The 18,267-nt window shown below is 42.3% G+C and overlaps 1 protein-coding gene across 6 annotated transcripts in view; it reads right to left on the minus strand.

Moving 5' to 3' along the window:
• GOLGA1 (golgin A1) overlaps positions 1–18,267 on the minus strand; it is a 44,037-nt gene that overhangs the window by 14,036 nt on the left and 11,734 nt on the right. For all 6 annotated transcript variants that reach the window (XM_061431287.1, XM_061431288.1, XM_061431283.1 and 3 more), the window contains 8 exons: positions 17,741–17,773; positions 15,524–15,652; positions 14,865–15,034; positions 14,306–14,417; positions 8,100–8,225; positions 3,702–3,797; positions 1,059–1,154; positions 42–191 (listed from right to left, as the gene is read on the minus strand). In XM_061431287.1, the coding sequence (XP_061287271.1) occupies positions 42–191; positions 1,059–1,154; positions 3,702–3,797; positions 8,100–8,225; positions 14,306–14,417; positions 14,865–15,034; positions 15,524–15,652; positions 17,741–17,773 (912 nt within the window). The remainder of the gene's footprint in view (positions 1–41; positions 192–1,058; positions 1,155–3,701; positions 3,798–8,099; positions 8,226–14,305; positions 14,418–14,864; positions 15,035–15,523; positions 15,653–17,740; positions 17,774–18,267) is intronic.

Below are 18,267 nucleotides of genomic sequence, written 5' to 3' on the forward strand. Positions count from 1 at the left end.
GTGAGCAGGGCACTCCCATCCCTGGTCCTTCCCTCACTCACCAGCTCCTGCTCTGCGGCTGTCAGGTCGGCCACCCGCGCTCTCCCCAGGCCCGCCAGCTGGGTCTCCAGCGCGTGGATCCGCTCTGCCTGCTGCTGCTCCAGAGCGAGGGCCTGCTGCTGGGCACGGCTGCTCTCCGTGTTCGCGGCGGCCTGAGGGGGCAGCAGAGGACAGCTATTCCCGGTGACACAGGCCCTACCCTGTCCTCCAAAGAAGAGTGTCCCGTAGAAACAGCTCTCCTTCCTGACCTTCTCCAGCCTGGGTGCTGATGAGGTCCCCTGGCCTGCTCAGGAGCTGGACTCTGGGACTGGTCTTGGTGCAGGGCTAGGGGACAGCTCTGGGCACCAGTCCTAAGACACAGCCCTCCTTCACTCTACTCAGTGCTGCCCTCTATGGCTGAGGCTTCCCTAGGGAGGCACACGACACAGGGATGAAGAGCAGGGGCTGTGACCTCCGGAGGGTGCAGGTTTGGCCATTTACCAGGTGGGAGACCCTGGGCTAGTGTCCTGGTCATCTTTCTCAGCCTGCTTCCTCTAGTGAATGAGAACAGCAGTGCATGGCTCTGAGGTCTGCTGCCAGGACTAAATGAAAACACATGTGGGAAAGAGGCAACAAATGTTTTCACTTCTCTAGTTTCTAGCTCCACACCCAACCTGGGGCTGTGACTACGGGCTGAGCCCTTGCTGTCTTCTCCCCAGGGCCTGGAGCTGTTCTCCACAGCCCCCAGCTGCAAGATGAGGTTTGACAGCCAGTGGTCACACAACACTTAACAGTTCCAGAATTAGGCAGAGCCCTGCAGCCAGCTGTTACGTGGGAACTAGCCAGTCACCACTTCTCCTGGTAACTCAGACCCTCCAGCAGGTCCTGACTCCCTCTCTCTGCAACTGCCTGTCTGCCCACAACTGTATCTAAGGTCCAGATGCCATTCCAGGAGCTGGGAGTGAGTCCGGGGACTTCAAGGGCATAAAGGAAAGGAAGAGTCAGGGGCCTAGAACACAGCAGGCATGATCGCCACTTACGAGCTCTCGAATTTGAGCTTCCCGAGCTGCCACCAGGTCACCACTCCGCTTCAGCTCCTCCTCAGAGGCCTGCAGGCTCTGCTCTAGTTCTTTCACCTAAGAGGCAAAGAGAAGAATCCTTTTGTTCAAAAGAAGCTGAGCAGTAACAAACGGCTTTTAAAGTCAAATTTATTTAAATCATAAAGCAGGTAAAGAAAAAATTTTAATTAGAAAAGATGCTCATAAGTCAATCATTATAAAACACTATCATTCTAACACAGTTTCATTTTTTGACTTTTTTTTTTACAACTTTGTATACAATTCTAGTAAAACTGTGTATTTTTCGTCCGTGCTCAAATTTCCGTCTATGTTTCCATGTAGCCTTCAGACCTTAGATTATTTCCTCAAAGGATGTTGTATAATTTCCTGAACTGCTGCCTACTGTCCAGGTAACTCAGCTGTTTTCCATTTTGCAGATAAAATGAGGCAGCAGTTGACATCTTCATGTAAATATTGTTGACCTGGTTTGAATCACTTGCTTAGGATACATTTCCAGAAGTGGGATTACTGCCCATGAGACAAACTTAGGTTTCCCTCATTCCACACATACTGACCGAGTCTGACTGTGTCTCTGGCACTGCCCTAGGACACGAGGCCCACAGGGTGGACAGGATGACACAGCGTCCAGTACTGAGCGAGACTCGGCCTCCAACATGATCTTTTCATCTGACTCCAGCGAACTTTGCCAATTTCTCTTACAAAGTTTTTGCTGAGTAAAGTCTTCCTTGGGGTATCTTTATTATTAAAATACAAGCACATAGAAGGCTGCAGCTTTGTCAAGGAGAGGGAGGAGCCAAATGAGAAAAGAAGGTTTTTAGGCCTCACGGTTCCTCATATATGTTCAGAGGTAAGTTTTCATGGAAACAACCCAGCAAGAACAGTGTGAGCACTTCCACAGAAGAAAATAGTTATGTTATTTGCTCATGATCACAAATTTTATCAGTGCAGAGCCAGGACTGAAACTTGCCTTTTTAAACTCCTGGATTTAGCAAATATCTATGCAAGTTCCAATTTGCAGGCAGAACTCAAGAACGATTCAGATCCTCAAAAAGCTACGCATGGAGTTATCATATGACCCAGCAACTCTACTCCTAGGAATATACCCAAGAGAAATGAAAGTAAAAGCCCACACAGAACCTTGTTCATACACTAACATTCACTGCAACAGTATTCAAAATAGCCACAGGGAGGAAACAACCGAAGTACCTATGGGCAAATAAATGGATAAATAAGGTGCTGTATCTAGAATGGAATCAAGGTCTTAAACAAGGCTTGTTCAGTCTTAAAAAGTAATGAAATTCTGACATATGCTATAACATGAATGAATTTTGAAGACATTACGCTAAGTGAAGTAAGCCAGACACAAAAAGACAAAAACTGTATGATTCCAGTTTTTGAGGTACCTAGAGTCATCAAATTCATAAAAACAGAAGTTAGAATGGTGGGTGCCAGGAGCTGGACAGAGGAGAGAATGGGGAGTTATTGTTTTAATTGGCACAGAGTCGTAGTTTGAGAAGATGAAAAAGTTCTACGAATGGATGGTGGTGATGGTTGTGCAAAAAATAAATGTACTTAATGCCACTGTACACCTAGAAATGGTAAATTTTACATTTATGTGTATTTTACCACAATAAAAAAGATAATTGAGAAATAGAACTGAATTACAATAAAGCTGACAAAGCTGTAGTTAGGAAAAAATATAGCTTTACATATATTAATACTGACCAAGAAACAAGAAAGACTTTAAAAATGAGTTAAGCATTTGCTATGGTCTGAATGTTTGTGCCCCCCAAATTCCTATGTTGAAATCCTAACGTTTGATGTGATGGTGTTAGGATGTGAGGTGACTGGGAGGTACTTAGGCCATGAGAGTGGAGCCCTCATGAATACGATTAGTGTTCTTATACGAGGCCTCACAGAGATCCCCTGCCACTTCTACCACTTCACACTCATGAAACTGGCAAGAAAACGAAAAGGCTGAGAAATGCCAGTGCTAGAAAAGACAGAGATGCATCGATAGGAACTCTCTTGCATCCTGGGCAGCCCTCTGGGAGCGTTCCTATCCTACCGAGTCACGTTAAGTCATACACACTCACTATCCTTCTTAAGGCAACAGAAATGAGGGTAATCTGCAGTGACAGAAAGAAGGTGGCAATCGGGATATCTAGCATCCAGTAGATAACTATGAAGTAGAGGCGGTAAGAACAATGAAGTGGATACAGACGATGGAGCAGTGGAAAGTAAGAAGGAAAATTCATGTACAGCTGTATCATTTATCTAAATTAACATACACATAAAACAATGTTAGCTGTTTTAAGATTATCCAGCAATAAAAGGATCTCTATTTACCACATTAGAATGGTTTCCTATGGGAGGATGGGGAAAGAAGATAAAAGGGAAGAAACAGAGAAGAAAACAATCTTCTGTGGAAGAATGATGCTAATGTGGCAAGAATGGAGAATATGACTACCTCAGTTCTCTACAAGTAAAACCCAAAAGAGAAACCCTTTGGAAGAAAATCTCTGACCCAAGGGAAGTCTCAGCCACAGCCATGTCATCTAAGGGCACCAGGGCACCACCCAGACACAGGACTGAGGTTAGTACCCGAGTCTCCAGGTTGTTGATGGCCTTGGCCTGGCTGCTTCTGGCTGCCAAGAGCTGCTGTCTGGTATCCTCCAAATTCTGCTCAGCAAGTGTTTTCTGTAAGTTGAAAGAAGAGAAAAAAGAAACAGTCATTTCTCCATTGCATATACATTTACTGATATCTACAACACATTATGATTTGTGCGAGGCACGAAGGACATGAATATGCACAAAAAACTCCAAAACAGTAGAGAGAAAATTCACATATTGTAAAGTATACAAAGATGAATTTCACAGGTTTTTGACTGAGCCTGCGGCAAAGACTAACCCAAGAGAGTATATAACAGAGTGTAACAGTGCTCACAAAGTGGCAGCAGAGACCAGGGGATGCTCACTGCCTCAGGAAAGGAAGAGGCTTTACTCTTCATAGCTGGCCAGGGCCAAACCAGAGCACCTGGGCAGAGGGAGGACATGCAGTTCAGTTCAGTTCAGTTCAGTTCCGTAGCGTATGACTCTTTGCGATCCCACGGACTGCAGCATGCCAGGCTTCCCTGTCCATTACCAACACCTGGAGCTTGCTCAAACTCATTTCCATCGAGTTGGTAATGCCATACAACCTAACCATCTCATCCTCTGTTGTCCCCTTCACCTCCTGCCTTCAATCTTTCCCAGCTTCAAGGCCTTTTTAAGTAGTTAGTTCTTTGTATCAGCTGGCCAAAGTACTGGAGTTTCAGCTTCAGCATCAGTCCTTCCAATGAATATTCAGGACGGATTTCCTTTAGGATTGACTGGTTTGATCTCTTTGCAGTCCAAGGGACTCTCAAGAGTCTTCTCCAACACCACAGTTCAAAAGTATCAATTCTTCAGTGCTCAGCTTTCTTTATAGTCCAAATCTCACATTGATACTTGATTAATGGAAAAACCATAGCATTGACCAGATGGATCTTTGTTGGCAAAGTAATGTCTCTGCTTTTTAATATGCTGTTTAGGTTGGTCATAGCTTTTCTTCCAAGATGCTTGTCTTTTAATTTCATGGCTGCAGTCACCATCTGCAGTGATTTTGGAGCACAAGAAAATAAAGTCTGTCACTGTTTCCACATCTATTTGCAATGAAGTGATGTGACCGAATGCAATGATCTTAGTTTTCTGAATATTGAGTTTTAAGCCAGCTTTTTCACTCACCTTTCACTTTCATCAAGAGGCTCCTCAGTTCCTCTTCACTTTCTGCCATAAGGGTGGTGTCATCTGCATATCTGAAGTTATTGATATTTCTTCAGGCAATCTTGATTTCAGCTTCAGGTTCATCCAGCCCGGCATTTCACATGATATACTCTGCATGTAAGTTAAATAAGCAGGGTGACAATGTACAGCCTTGATGTACTCCTTTTCCAAGTTGGAACCAGTCTGTTGTTCCAGGTCTGTTGCTTCTTGACCTGCAAACTGATTTCTCAGGAGGCAGGTAAGGTGGTCTGGTATTCCCATCTCTTGAAGAATTTTCCAGTTTGTTGTGATCCACACAGTCAAAGGCTGTGATGTAATCAATAAAGCAGATGTAGATGTTTGTCTGGAACTCTCATGCTTATTCAATGATTCAGCAGATGTTGGCAATTTGATCTCTGGTTCTTCTGCCTTTTCTAGTTCTGGCTTGAACATCTTGAAGTTCATGGTTCATGTACTATTGAAGCCTTGCTTGGACAATTTTGAGCATTACTTTGCTAGTGTGTGAGATGAGTGCAATTGTGCAGCAGTTTGAACATTCTTTGGCATTACCTTTCTTTGGGACTGGAATGAAAACTGACCTTTTCCAGTCCTGTGGCCATTGCTGAGTTTTCCAAATTTGCTGGCATATTGAGTGCAACATTGGATTTTACTTCCATCACCAGTCACATCCACAAATGGGCATTTTTGCTTTGGCTCCATCTCTTCAATCTTTCTGGAGTTACTTCTCCACTCTTCTCCAGTAGAATATTGGACACCTACCAACCTAGGGAGTTCATCTTTCAGTGTCATATCTTTTTGCCTTTTTATACTATTCATGGGTTCGCAAGGCAAGACTATGGAAGTGGTTTGCCATTCCCTTCTCCAGTGGACCATGTTTTGTCAGAACTCTCCACCATGACCCGTCCAACTTGGGTGGCCCTACACGGCATGGCTCATAGTTTCATTGAGTTAGACAAGCCTGTTCCAAAGAATAGCAAGGAGAGATAAGAAATCCTTCCTCAGTGATCAATGCAAAGGAATAGAGGAAAATAACAGAATGGGAAAAACTCGAGATCGCTTCAAGAAAATTAGAAATACCAAGGGAACAGTTCATGCAAAGATGGGCTTAATAAAGGGCAGAAATGGTATGGACCTAACAGAAGCAGAAGGTATTAAGAAGAGGTGGCAAGAATACACAGAAGAACCATACAAAGAAGATGTTCATGACCCAGAAAACCACGATGGTGTGATCACTCACCTAGGGCCAGACATCCTGGAATGCGAAGTCAAGTGGGCCTTAGGAGGCATCACTATGAACAAAGCTAGTGGAGGTGATGGAATTCCAGTGGAGCTATTTCAAATCCTAAAGATGATGCTGTGAAAGTGTTGCACTCAATATGCCAGCAAATTTGGAAAACTCAGCAGTGGCCACAGGACTGGAAAAGATCAGTTTTCACTCCAATCCCAGAGAAAGGCAATGCCAAAGAATGCTCAAACTACTGCACAATTGCACTCATCTCACACGCTAGCAAAGTAATGCTCAAAATTCTCCAAGCCACACTTCCACAGTATATGAACCGTGAACTTCCAGATGTTCAAGCTGGTTTTAGAAAAGGCAGAGGAACCAGAGATCAAATTGCCAACATCCACTGGATCATCGAAAAAGCAAGAGAATTCCAGAAAAACATCTACTTCTGCTTTATTGACTATGCCAAAGCCTTTGACTCTGTGGATCATAACAAACCGTGGAAAGTTCTTCAAGATATGGAAATACCAGACCACCTTACCTGCCTCCTGAGAAATCTGTTTGCAGGTCAAGAAGCACTAGTTAGAACTGGACATGGAACAACAGACTGGTTCCAAATTGGGAAAGGGGTACATCAGGGCTGCATACTATCACCCTGCTTATTTAACTTATATGCAGAGTACATCATGCGAAATGCTGGGATGGATGAACCACAAGCTGGAATCAAGATTGCCTGAAGAATTATCAATAACCTCAGATATGCAGATGACACCACCCTTATGGCAGAAAGTGAAGGAGAACTAAAGAGCCTCCTGATGAAAGTGAAAGAGGACAGTGAAAAAGTAGGCTTAAAACTTAACATTCAGAAAACTAAGATCATGGCATCTGGTCCCATTACTTGATGGCAAATAGATGGGGAAACAATGGTAACAGTGACAGACTTTATTTTCTTGCACCCCAAAATCACTGCAGATGGTGACTGCAGCCAAGAAATTTAAAGATGCTTGCCTTTTGGAAGAAAAGCTTTGACCAACCTAGACAGCATATTGAAAAGCAGAGAAATTACTTTGCCAATAAAGCTATGGTTTTTCCAATGGTCATGTATGGATGTTGAGAGCTGGACTATAAAGTAAGCTGAGCACCGAAGAATTGATGTTTTTGAACCGTGGTGTTGGAAGACTCTTCAGAGTCCCTTGGACTGCAAGGGGATGAAACCAGTCAATCCTAAAGGAAATCAGTCCTGAATATTCATTGGAAGGACTGATGCTGAAGCTGAAACTCCAGTATTTTGGCCACCTGATGTGAAGAACTGACTCACTGGAAAAGACCCTGATGCTGGGAATGATTGAAAGCAGGAGAAGGGGACGACGAAGAGGATGAAATGGTTGGATGGCATCACCGACTTGGATATGAATTTGCGCAAGCCCCAGGAGTTGGTGATGGACAGGGAAGCCTGGCATGCTGCAGTCCATGGGGTCACAAAGAGTCGCACACGACTGAGCGACTAAACTGAACTGAACTGAGTGCAGCCCTTTCACAGCATAATCTTTTAGGACTTGAAACAGCTCAGCTGGAATTCCATCACCTCCACTAGCTTTGTTCATAGTGACGCTTCCTAAGGCCCAGTTGACTTCGGACTGCAGGATGTCTGGCTCTAGGTGAGTCTGGCTCTAGGTGAACCAGCCAGGATGTCTGGCTCTAGGTAAGACACTAGAGGTGTGAAACAGCAGGGGACATCTGGGGAACTACAGCTTCTTGAAAGTCACAGTGATGACGGGTTCAGGTCATGAAACAAGACTGGAAAGTTAAGCAAAGGGCCAGATCATGAGAAAAGCCTTTTATGTTATAGAAGGAAGCTTGAACTTAATTCTGTAGGCAGTATTTTTCAGGGTGGAGTCATTCAGACAGTGGCATTTGACTTATCTGGGTTGGGGTGGGGGATTTAAGTTTGAGGTTTACTCCAGACTAGTTACCTCTTTCAGAAGTTCCTGCACATGTTCTTCTCCTGAGAGATTCTGCTCTAGTCTCTTCTCCAGGGATGCAACCTTCTCCTGCAAATGTGTGATGAGTTTTTCTTTCTCTTGAGTTTCAGCAGTGACCTGCAGGTAAAAGCAGAGATTATGTTACACTCACTCTCCCTCCCTAACCACCTCCTCTAGAATCATCATGTTTCTCTGAAATTCTGTTTCCAACTGCATTCTAGGAGAACATACAGCCAAGAAATCTTCCCTGAAAATGGAACAGAAAAGATACAAGATCAGAACCCAACACCACTTGGGTATCTGTTTCAGGCCTAGTGCAGTAAGCAGCAAATGCTCCCAATTTAAGCAACTGACGACTGGGAAGGAAGGATGCTATTGCCTCTGTGGAATCTAGCCAGGACGCTGCAAAGATGTTCCTCCTCTCTAAGATAACCTTTGTATTGTCATGATCTACCAGCTAAAGGAATGCTCCTCCCACTCCCATCAAGCATAGATTTAACTCTACTAATCTAGAGTCCAACAGGACCTACAACTTTATACCAGATGCCAAGAACCAGCGGAGGTAATTCCACTCAAGCTCCCAGCCAATCCTATAATGACCTACAGAAGAATATGCTTGGAAACAGGGGGCTAGATGAAGCCTTATAATGACAATGTAGCTGCCTTCAGGTTGAAGAGAGAATTGAAACAACTGGTGGTATTCACCCTGGCTCACAACACAGGAATCACAGGTGAACCACACACAGCAGCACCTTACACCATGGCCCAGGAACACAGCTGCCCACGTATTTATTGCAGTCTACCTCTTCAGCAATGATGGCAGTGATGGCGGTGCTGGCTGGGACTAACTTTGTCCCTTCACTACTGCCCATCTTCGATGCTGCACAACATCAAAACTGAGGATCCAGGAAGCTTTCACTGTATCATTTCTTAGCTCCTCACTGGTCCTTACGTTCACTGAAGATGCCCATTCTTCACTCCAAAATAAGGTCGTACAGCATCAACATTTCATTGTGAAGACTAGATCCTCCTCATATATAATTCACTTCCTCAAATTCCCTCACTTTATGCTCTGCTGCTCCAACTCAAGCCACAAACTTTAGACTGCAACTCAGCCAATTCTCTCCTCAGAATAAGATGCAGCTACTTGGGTACAAGGTTTTAGAAAGAAGCTTCTGCCATTCTGATTTCTCACAGGGGCGACAACATATATAGTAGAGCAGAAGTTTGAAGAACGGTTTCAAGACTGCATAATTCGATAAACTTTCATCAAGCCTATACTCTTTGTGCTGTCTCCCAGGGATATAATCAGCTACAGCTACTGACCCAAAGAAGCATGGAGGCTGGTGGCAGAGATATACACGTAATTAATTATAAAACAATACAATCATGCTGCAACAGAGGGACATATAAGGTGCCATGAGACATCAGAGGCAGAAGGGATTAACCCAGCAATCTGATCAGGCCTCCTAAGCAGGCAAGTCCAGGTGGAAGGTGGGGAAGAGGAACAAGCTTTCTGTGTAAAAGGCAGTATGTGTAAAGGAGTAAAGAGACAAGTTCAACATGACCAGGAGGCTGGGTGGAGGAAGAAAGAAGCGAAGACAACTCCCAAGTCTGTGGCTCAGATGCCTGGTTGAATGGTAATATTATGCAAGGCAGAGAAAACACAGGTAAGAGGGAGTTTGATAGGAAGAAATGCAGTTTTGGTCAGGCTGACCTATCTTTAACGGGTCTCTTCCTTCTAATGTTGACAACAGGAGTAAGAAACAGTATGGTGCAGGAGCAACTACAGTTTGCAGAGCATGTGCAAGCACTTTCCACTCCTCTAGTCCTTACAATCACCCTTTACTTGACCATTTACAGGGAAACTGAAGTTTAGGAACTAGCCCAATAGCACACACCGTGCTGACAGAACAAGGATTCAAAACCCAAGCCTTCCTAATCCAAAGCCTGTACTACGTCCACTACACATCAATATGAACTTGAGAGATATAGCTGACCCCTTCTAGTAAAAACCAAAAGACCAAATAAGTCTCATATAAGTCACTGTGTAGGGCAGAGTCAGGGACAGAAGAAAGAATCAGTTGCCAATTTCCAGTTAGTTTTCTTGTGCACTATATCCCACATGGAATGATTCCCCACCTCTGGATGTGCTACTTCAAGCCCTCAGCACTTAATGTGCTACAGCTAACACCGCACTTAATGGTGAGAAACTCAAAGGTTTCCCACTAAGATCAGATACAAAGATAGGATGTCCCCTCTTCCCACTTCTTTTTAACATCATCTGGAAGTCTTTGCTAATGCAATGAGGCAAGAAAAAGAAATAAAAGGAACGGAGATAAGGAAGGAAAACATAAAGCTGCTTTTGTCTGCAGATGATATGATCATCTGTGTAGGAAATCCATATGAATCAACAACAACAACAAAAACCCTGGAACTTAAAAGTGAGTATATCAAGATGGCAGGATATATGGTTCAGTTAGTTCAGTTCAATTGCTCAGTCATGTCTGACTGTTTGTGATGCCATGGACTGCAGCATGCCAGGCTTCCCTGTCCATCACCAGCTCCCGGAACTTGCTCAAACTCATGTCCATTGAGTTGGTGATGCAATCCAACCATCTCATCCTCTTGTCGTCTCCTTCTCCTCCCACCTTCAATCTTTCCCAGCATCAGAATCTTTTCCAATGAGTCAGTTCTTGCATCAGGTGGCTAAAGTACTAGAGTTTCAGCTTCAGCATCAGTCATTCCAGTGAATATTCAGGACTGATTTCCTTTAGGATGGACTGGTGGGATCTCCTTGCAGTCCAAGGGACTCTCAAGAGTCTTCTCCAACACCACAGTTCAAAAGCATCAATTCTTTGGCACTCAGCTTTCTTTATACAAATGCAAAACTGAATTGTGATAAAGCTGGCATTTCAGATCAGTGAGAAAACAGATTTTTCAATAAATGGTACTGAAACAATTAAAAAAAAAATGACACGGCTCCCTTTCTCACAGAAAACCACATTTCAGGCATGTTAAAGACCTAGAAACAGAGTCAAAACTATAAAACTTTCAGAAAATAATACAGGAGAATAATGTTATGATTTTGAGTGAGGAAAGATTCTTTTTTTAGATTTTTTTAAAAAGACAAAAGTATAAACTTAAAGGTAAACAATAAATTCAACTATAGTAAAATGAAAAGCTTATATTCAACAGAAGAAGCTGCAGAGTACGATGACAAGCTCCAAACTGGAAGAAGATATTTGCAACCCGTACAACTAACAAAGGAGCATGGTAGCCAGTATATATATAAAGAATTCCAACAATTAATGAGAGAAAAACATAAATGCAATAGAAAATGGGCAAAAGATTTGAACCAGCACCTAGATAGACAGTTAAACGAGAGATAAACACATAAAAAGATGCTCAACTTTATTAATAATCTGAGAAAAGCAAATTAAAATCATGGTGAGAGGGAATTCTCTGGCGGTCCAGTGGTGAGGACTCTTTGCTTTCACTGCTGAGGGCCTGGGTTCAATCCTGAACTAAGATCCTATAAGACGTACAGTGTGGCCAAAAAAAAAATCATGGTAAGAAAATCTGAAGATGCATTTCATGTTCACCAGACTGGCAAAAATTAAAAGACTGACCATATCCCACCTTGTCAAGGAAGCAGAGCAACCCAAATTTTCATACTCCATTGGTACAAGTTTGTAAATAACTACCACTACTATGGAAAAAACTGGGCATTATCTAATAGAGTGGAAAAGCACAAATCTTTTGACCCAAACTTTTCACATCTCAAATAGACCCCAGAGTTAACTCTTAAAAACATTTTTTTAAAATTTATTTGGCTGTGTCAGGTCTTAGTTGTGGCATGTGGGATCCAGTTTCCTGACCAGGGATTAAACCTGGGCCCCCAGCATTGGGATCGTGGAGTCTTAGCCACTGGACTACTAGGGAAGGCCCCAGAGTTAACTCTTTCAGAGGCAGACAAAAGTTCACAACAGCCTTGTTTGCAAAAGTAAAGAAGCAGAAAAAATGTTCACTGTCAATAGAACGGATAAATAAACTCTAGTAATTTCATACTATACAGTTGAGAGAAGATTAAATTATAGCGGCATGTGTCCATATGAATGTGTCTCAGAAATATAATCTTGAGCACAGAAAGCTAGTTTTAGAAAAATACCTACAGCATTTCATTTAAGCCTGGTGAGCTGCAGTCCATGGGGTTGCAAAGAGTTGGACATGACTTGGTGACTGAACAACAAGCATGATACAGGAAAGAAGATGATGTTTAGGGATAAAATTATAAAGCAATGTAATTTCTGACTTAAGAAAGAAATGGGATAGAATAGAAAGGGCACACTGAGCATCTCAAAGGTAAACATTCCTTTTCTTAACATGGCAGGCGGGAATAGTAGCTGTGTGGGGGTTCATTAGCTTGTTACGCTTTTGATCTTACTTACGTGTCATAAATACTATTTCGTACCTACTCAGTGTTAACAAGGACAACGCAGAAGCTGACTCTAAACTCATTTTCATGAGAAAACTGCCCTTCCTCTAGTGCTCTCTTAGCCTGATGACTGACAACATTGGCCACCTAGCTGATTAGGCTGCTGCTGCTGCTGCTAAGTCACTTCAGTCGTGTCCGACTCTGTGTGACCCCACAGACAGCAGCCCACCAGGCTCCGCCATCCCTGGGATTCTCCAGGCAAGAACACTGGAGTGGGTTGCCATTTCCTTCTCCAATGCATGAAAGTGAAAAGCGAAAGTGAAGTCGCTCAGTCGTGCCCGACTCTTAGCAACCCCATGGACTGCAGCCTACCAGGCTCCACCGTCCATGGGATTTTCCAGGCAGGAGTACTGGAGTGGGGTGCCATTGCCTTCTCCGAGCTGATTAGGCTAGAAACCCAATAATCACCCCTAACACCTCCTTTACTCTCGCTCTTCTCCTGTATTTACCACATACCAAGTAGGTCCGTCTCTTCACTATTTCTTATGTTTGTCTTCTCTCCCATTATTTCCACCGCCCACTCTTGTCAAAGCCACCATGTTATGCCTGGACAATGCAAGAGCTTCTAGCTGGAAACCCTTTCAGTGTTTCCTCTAACAGCCATGCAACTCCGTCCCTTACTGTGTGCCCCTTCCAGCCTTCTTCCACTTCCTTGAAGGTGTCACTCATTTTGCTGCCTCCAGATGTCTGGGTTTATGGTTTGTGCTATTCTCTATTTAAAATTCTCTGCCATCACCACCCCCCACCACTCCGCCTACCTGCTTCAGCAGTTCATCTCAGTTCAAGCATTACTTCCTCAAAGGAAGTGTTCTGTGACTTCAACACTAGACTTGATTTGATGCCCTCTTAAAAGATCTCACAGCATCCTGCAGTTTTCCGTCAGAGCATGCATCATAGTTTGCAATTATCTATGTGATTATTGATTAATGTCTCACTGCTCCTCTAGACTAAGTTCCGCAAGGGCAAGGGTGATTGATATCTGTTTTGCTCAGCACAGAGCACAGTGCTTGACACATAATAAAGCTCAAATTATAGTTTTAGAATGAATGAGGTAACTTAGTGGGACCAGAGTCTGGAAAGTTAGTTTTTCCAATTATGAAATGAGTGGATGGTTCTAATTGATATCAAACAGTCCCACAAACCCCAAAGCTTTATGTCTGTTATCCTCTCCACCCTCAAAGTCCCAAATGTATTCTGTACCCTTCTGTCTTTTTTGCTTTCGGGCTGTCCTACCCATCCTTGAAATTCCAATTACTCCAGGAAAAATTCCTTGATTACTGCACTGGAAATGCACTCTCCGTATGGCACACATCCTGCATTTGAAAAATCTAATTCACTTATTTGGGACTTCTTGAGATGTGAATTTTTTTCTTGTCAAACAGAAAGTTTTGAGTTCTATAAGGAAACAGTAAGCTTCTGAGACAAAACACTATAGGTATCTAGATTTTTGTTTGATGTGGAGATGAAACTTGTATCACAGTCATTCATTTACATAAGACCTATTTATCGGGTGCTCCTTGTTGTGAGGCAACTAAGCCCATGTGGAGGCAGACTTGTTACACCAGGAACTAGGGCATTGTGGGCTGCACGAGAAACAGAAGTTTTACCAGATACTCTGATACAGAAATTTTTTCAGGTTTAGTTTTTACCCCATTCATGAATCCTAGGAACTTGGGTCCATTCCTAGTACTCTTCTTACCTTTTGCAAATCAATGGAAAGTTGCTGAATGAATGCTTGGAGCTCCTGTTCCTTTTGCTCCAGGACTGTGATCTTATTTTCTGCACCTGTTTTCGAAGCTGTCACATGATCTCTTCATTGAAAGAAAGCAGATAATGAACAAATTTGAATACCCCATCTAAGACACATTCTTCCACAGGAAAAATACACATGGTTCTTTACATGTCAGGGCTGCAAACATTAGCCATGTGAAGATTATCCATGGATAAGACTCCCTGACTCTCTCTGAAGCAGAAGTCCCAAGAGAAAAATTCCACCCAGGTTTGAACAAGAAATCCTGATCTGCCTTTAGCTACTCAACAGTTTAGCAACTAAAACAATCTAAATTGCTTGGCAGGGTTGGAGGTGTTCTGAGCTCGACAGGTTAGAGGAGTGAGGGTTTGGGAACGGACAAATCCAGAAGACTTTGTAGGAACTAAGATCAGAAAGTGCCACAGTGAGCAATGGGGAAAGATAGGTAGGCTCAAGCCAGAGCTACACTAACACCGCTTCCCATGGGCCCCACAGACCAAGCAAGAACCTCTGCTCTTCCAGCGCTGAGTAGTGTCTCTGCAGTTCTTCCAGCTTCTGGCTTAAGTCTAACGAAATCTGACTGGAAGTCACCAATTCCTCCTGGGTGCGACTAAGTTCTCTGGTTCGTGCCTCCAATTCTTGCTCCATTTTCCCCAAGCTTTCTTCTTTTTTTAAAAGCTGATACAAAGACACAAAGTTTCACTGGGCTACTACTAAGAAATACCCTTGCAAAAAAAATCTGGACCACGGACTTCCCTGGTGGTCCAGAGGCTAAGACTGCGCTTCCTACACAGGGCATCCAGGTTCGATCCTTGGTCAGGGAATTAGACCCCACATGAAGCAACTAAGAGTTCACAAGCCACAGCTAAGACCCAGCGCGGGCAAATAAATAAATAAAAATTGAAATTAAAAAAAATCTGGACCAGTAAGGCAAGTTTTTATAACATTTTTGTGAGCTTAGAAGGGATCTTATAGGCCCAGTAGTTTAAAAAGAAAAAGGAAAGACATATCAAACAGAACTTCTCCATTTTAATAAATTGAAAGACATACAAATATGATAAATATCAAAGACAACTAAGGTACATTTATCAGCAGTTAGAGTCATGACTAGCAAAGTCAGAGTAACTAATCATCTGAGGATGTAGCTTCTAAGACAAAAATGCGCACCATGTGCTTTACTTTACTCAGTTCCTGTTGCTGGAATCCCTCTAATTCATCCATTTCATCTCTTCTTTGGAAAAGATTCAAACTCTGGTTCTTCATTTCCTGTAACTGAGCTGTCAGAAACCTTTTATCCTATGCAGAAGAAGAAGACATCAGCTCAGGCAACCAGGACATGAGAAATCTGTATTATATAATCAGAATTCGTAACAATGGAAAACCTTAAGGCAATTTCTTGTCAGTAGCAATAATACATGGATAATGGGAAGCTTTACGGTAATTATCTACAAAATCATCTACAAATTTTTTAAGGTAGAAATAGATTTTTAAAAAAATGATAGCCGTGGAAAGAGGAAGAAGAGCTACAAAAGCTTAACATTTGAAAAGTGCTTCCATTTGGTTAGCAATTCCAGATATCCATTTGACAAGTCGATCTCAGTGACATACTGAACTGGGTAAATAACATGCATAACTGGAATAAGACTGATTCTCTTAAAACATTAGATGCATTTACGTAGAACTGGTTTCAGTTAGTACATTCAGATAGCAAGTCAACAAAAATGAGACATGACTGGTGTTGGAAAGTTACAATTTACTAAAGAATAGCTTCCTAAGATGAATTCTCTTCAGGACAAACTCTGGCTATTGCAGTTTCCAATTCTTGATTGAAAAGACATTAAAACACTCTAAAAATAACTTTTCCAAAAATCACTATGGCTTAAAAGACCTACATAGATGTCTCATTACTCTTTCCTGGTCTAAGATCTTTCCTGGTCTAAAATCTCCTGTGGCAGTGGGGGAGTGGGGAGAAAAAAGCTCTCAGGAAATCGAAGTAGATTTTATTTACTTCAGTCCTATATGCATCCCCCTTTACCATAATTTTAAAAGATGAAAAAATAGTTTAATGAGAATTTAACTGCTACAATCTTAAGAGCTTCTTTTAAGACAAGAAAACTTTAACCTAACCCATACCTTTATATTTAAGAAGACCATCATTAACACCACGTCTATACATATGTATGTATGTGTATATATACATATTTCTTTTAAGCACAAGTTTCTTTGGGAGATAGCTTGACTTTTCTGTAATTCTTCCCTTACATAAATATGTTAAGGCATTCTGATAGCTTGTATAATCAGATTTCTTTAGAACACACAAAGAAAACTTCTGGTTTAATTGGCGTTTTATCCCAAGAATGGTGCAATAATAAAACTCATTCTTTTAATAAAATTAACAGTAAATATATTTTATAGTTGAATATATCAATCTGAGAAATCATTTTCTATCATAAAGAGTAAGTTAGTACTCAATGAAAAGACGGAATGAATTAGGAAGCAGCATATAATTTGGGTTGAGCAAACTGACAATTGATTATTTTAAATTAAAATGTGTTTCTAATTGTAGGTGTGAAATTTCATTTTCCTGTTCATGTCTCAGAGCCAGGAACACATTACATAAGGCACCTACACAGTGTCATGGTGCTGGAATAATCAATTCTTCTCATCTATGTCTAGCTAAGAAGTTCTATTATCTGCTCAGCATTAAGCCTTCAGAAATGCCCTCCTTCCCCAATGCATCCTCAAAAAGTATTCCCAGTGTTAACACTGTCGATCAGGGCTCTAGCAGGAAACAGACTCAAGTTAGGGATTTTGAAGAGTCTCACAGAGACTTTTCAAAGCTGTGGGTGGGGTAAGAAAATCCCCAAGAGATAATGTGCTAGAAGCATTGGGCATAAAGGGGGCAAAGGCATAGACAAGAAACACAGAAAGAGAAACCATAGCTGGGGGTGAACCAAAGGTAAAACTGAAGCTGTGACCTTTGGCCATGGGATGCAATCAAATAGAAGGGACCTCACGTGGAGATGGCTGGGGGAATAAACTTCTGATCACACTCTTCCACCCAGTTCTTTTGGTGTTCCCCACTGGCGCCCTCAATTACAAGCCAGAGGGCAATGGAGCCCTGCTGATGCAGTCCCTATGGGCCTTCAGACACACAGAGAAAGGCAGGGGATGGGTAGAGAGTACACCAAGAGGGGCAAACAACAGACATCCAGCACACCCACCAAGAAAAACGAAGACAAGAGCTTTCCAAGTCAGTGTCTAATCACCTGGCACCCTGCTGCCAAGAAGTGGTACCAGTGTACTAGGTACTGGAGAAAGCATTTTCCAAGCCCCAGAGAAGAGGCCAATATTCACAAGGAGACAAAAATAAGATGAACTAACCTTTTCAAGCTGATCCACTTTTTCTGACCATTCCTAAAACAAAACAATAAAGAAGTACAGTTTCCAGGCAAGAGTATCAATAAAATCAAGATTTTCAGAAAACAAAATAACCCTCCCACCCCACCCAAAGCAACATATCAATCAAACAAAACAGCACATTAAAAAAACCACGATGTTGGCTTAACAGTAAGAAAGCCAAGAGTCCTAAAAGGAGAAGAAAATGAATTTTATATAAAATTCTAGAGCACAAATATAAGCCAGAAAACTTCTACCAAGAGCACATAAAGCTATATAGCTCTTCTGATGCAGCTTTCAGCTTCTTTCTGAGTCTCTGTCTCTGAGTACTATTATTATTTCTTAGGAGTTGGTAGCAGGGAGCAGCTGAGTTGGTAACTCTGCAGTTGATACTTAAAAATTAATTTACTGAAAAAGAGGTGAACAGGGTGGTCTTCAGGACTCCCTGATCATTATTTTCCTTCTCATTTTAATTTTTACCAATATCCTTCTTGCCATCTGGTAAAAGTTAA

The sequence above is a fragment of the Bos javanicus genome, chromosome 11 (genome assembly GCF_032452875.1).
Source record: "Bos javanicus breed banteng chromosome 11, ARS-OSU_banteng_1.0, whole genome shotgun sequence".
NCBI classification, from domain to species: domain Eukaryota; kingdom Metazoa; phylum Chordata; class Mammalia; order Artiodactyla; family Bovidae; genus Bos; species Bos javanicus.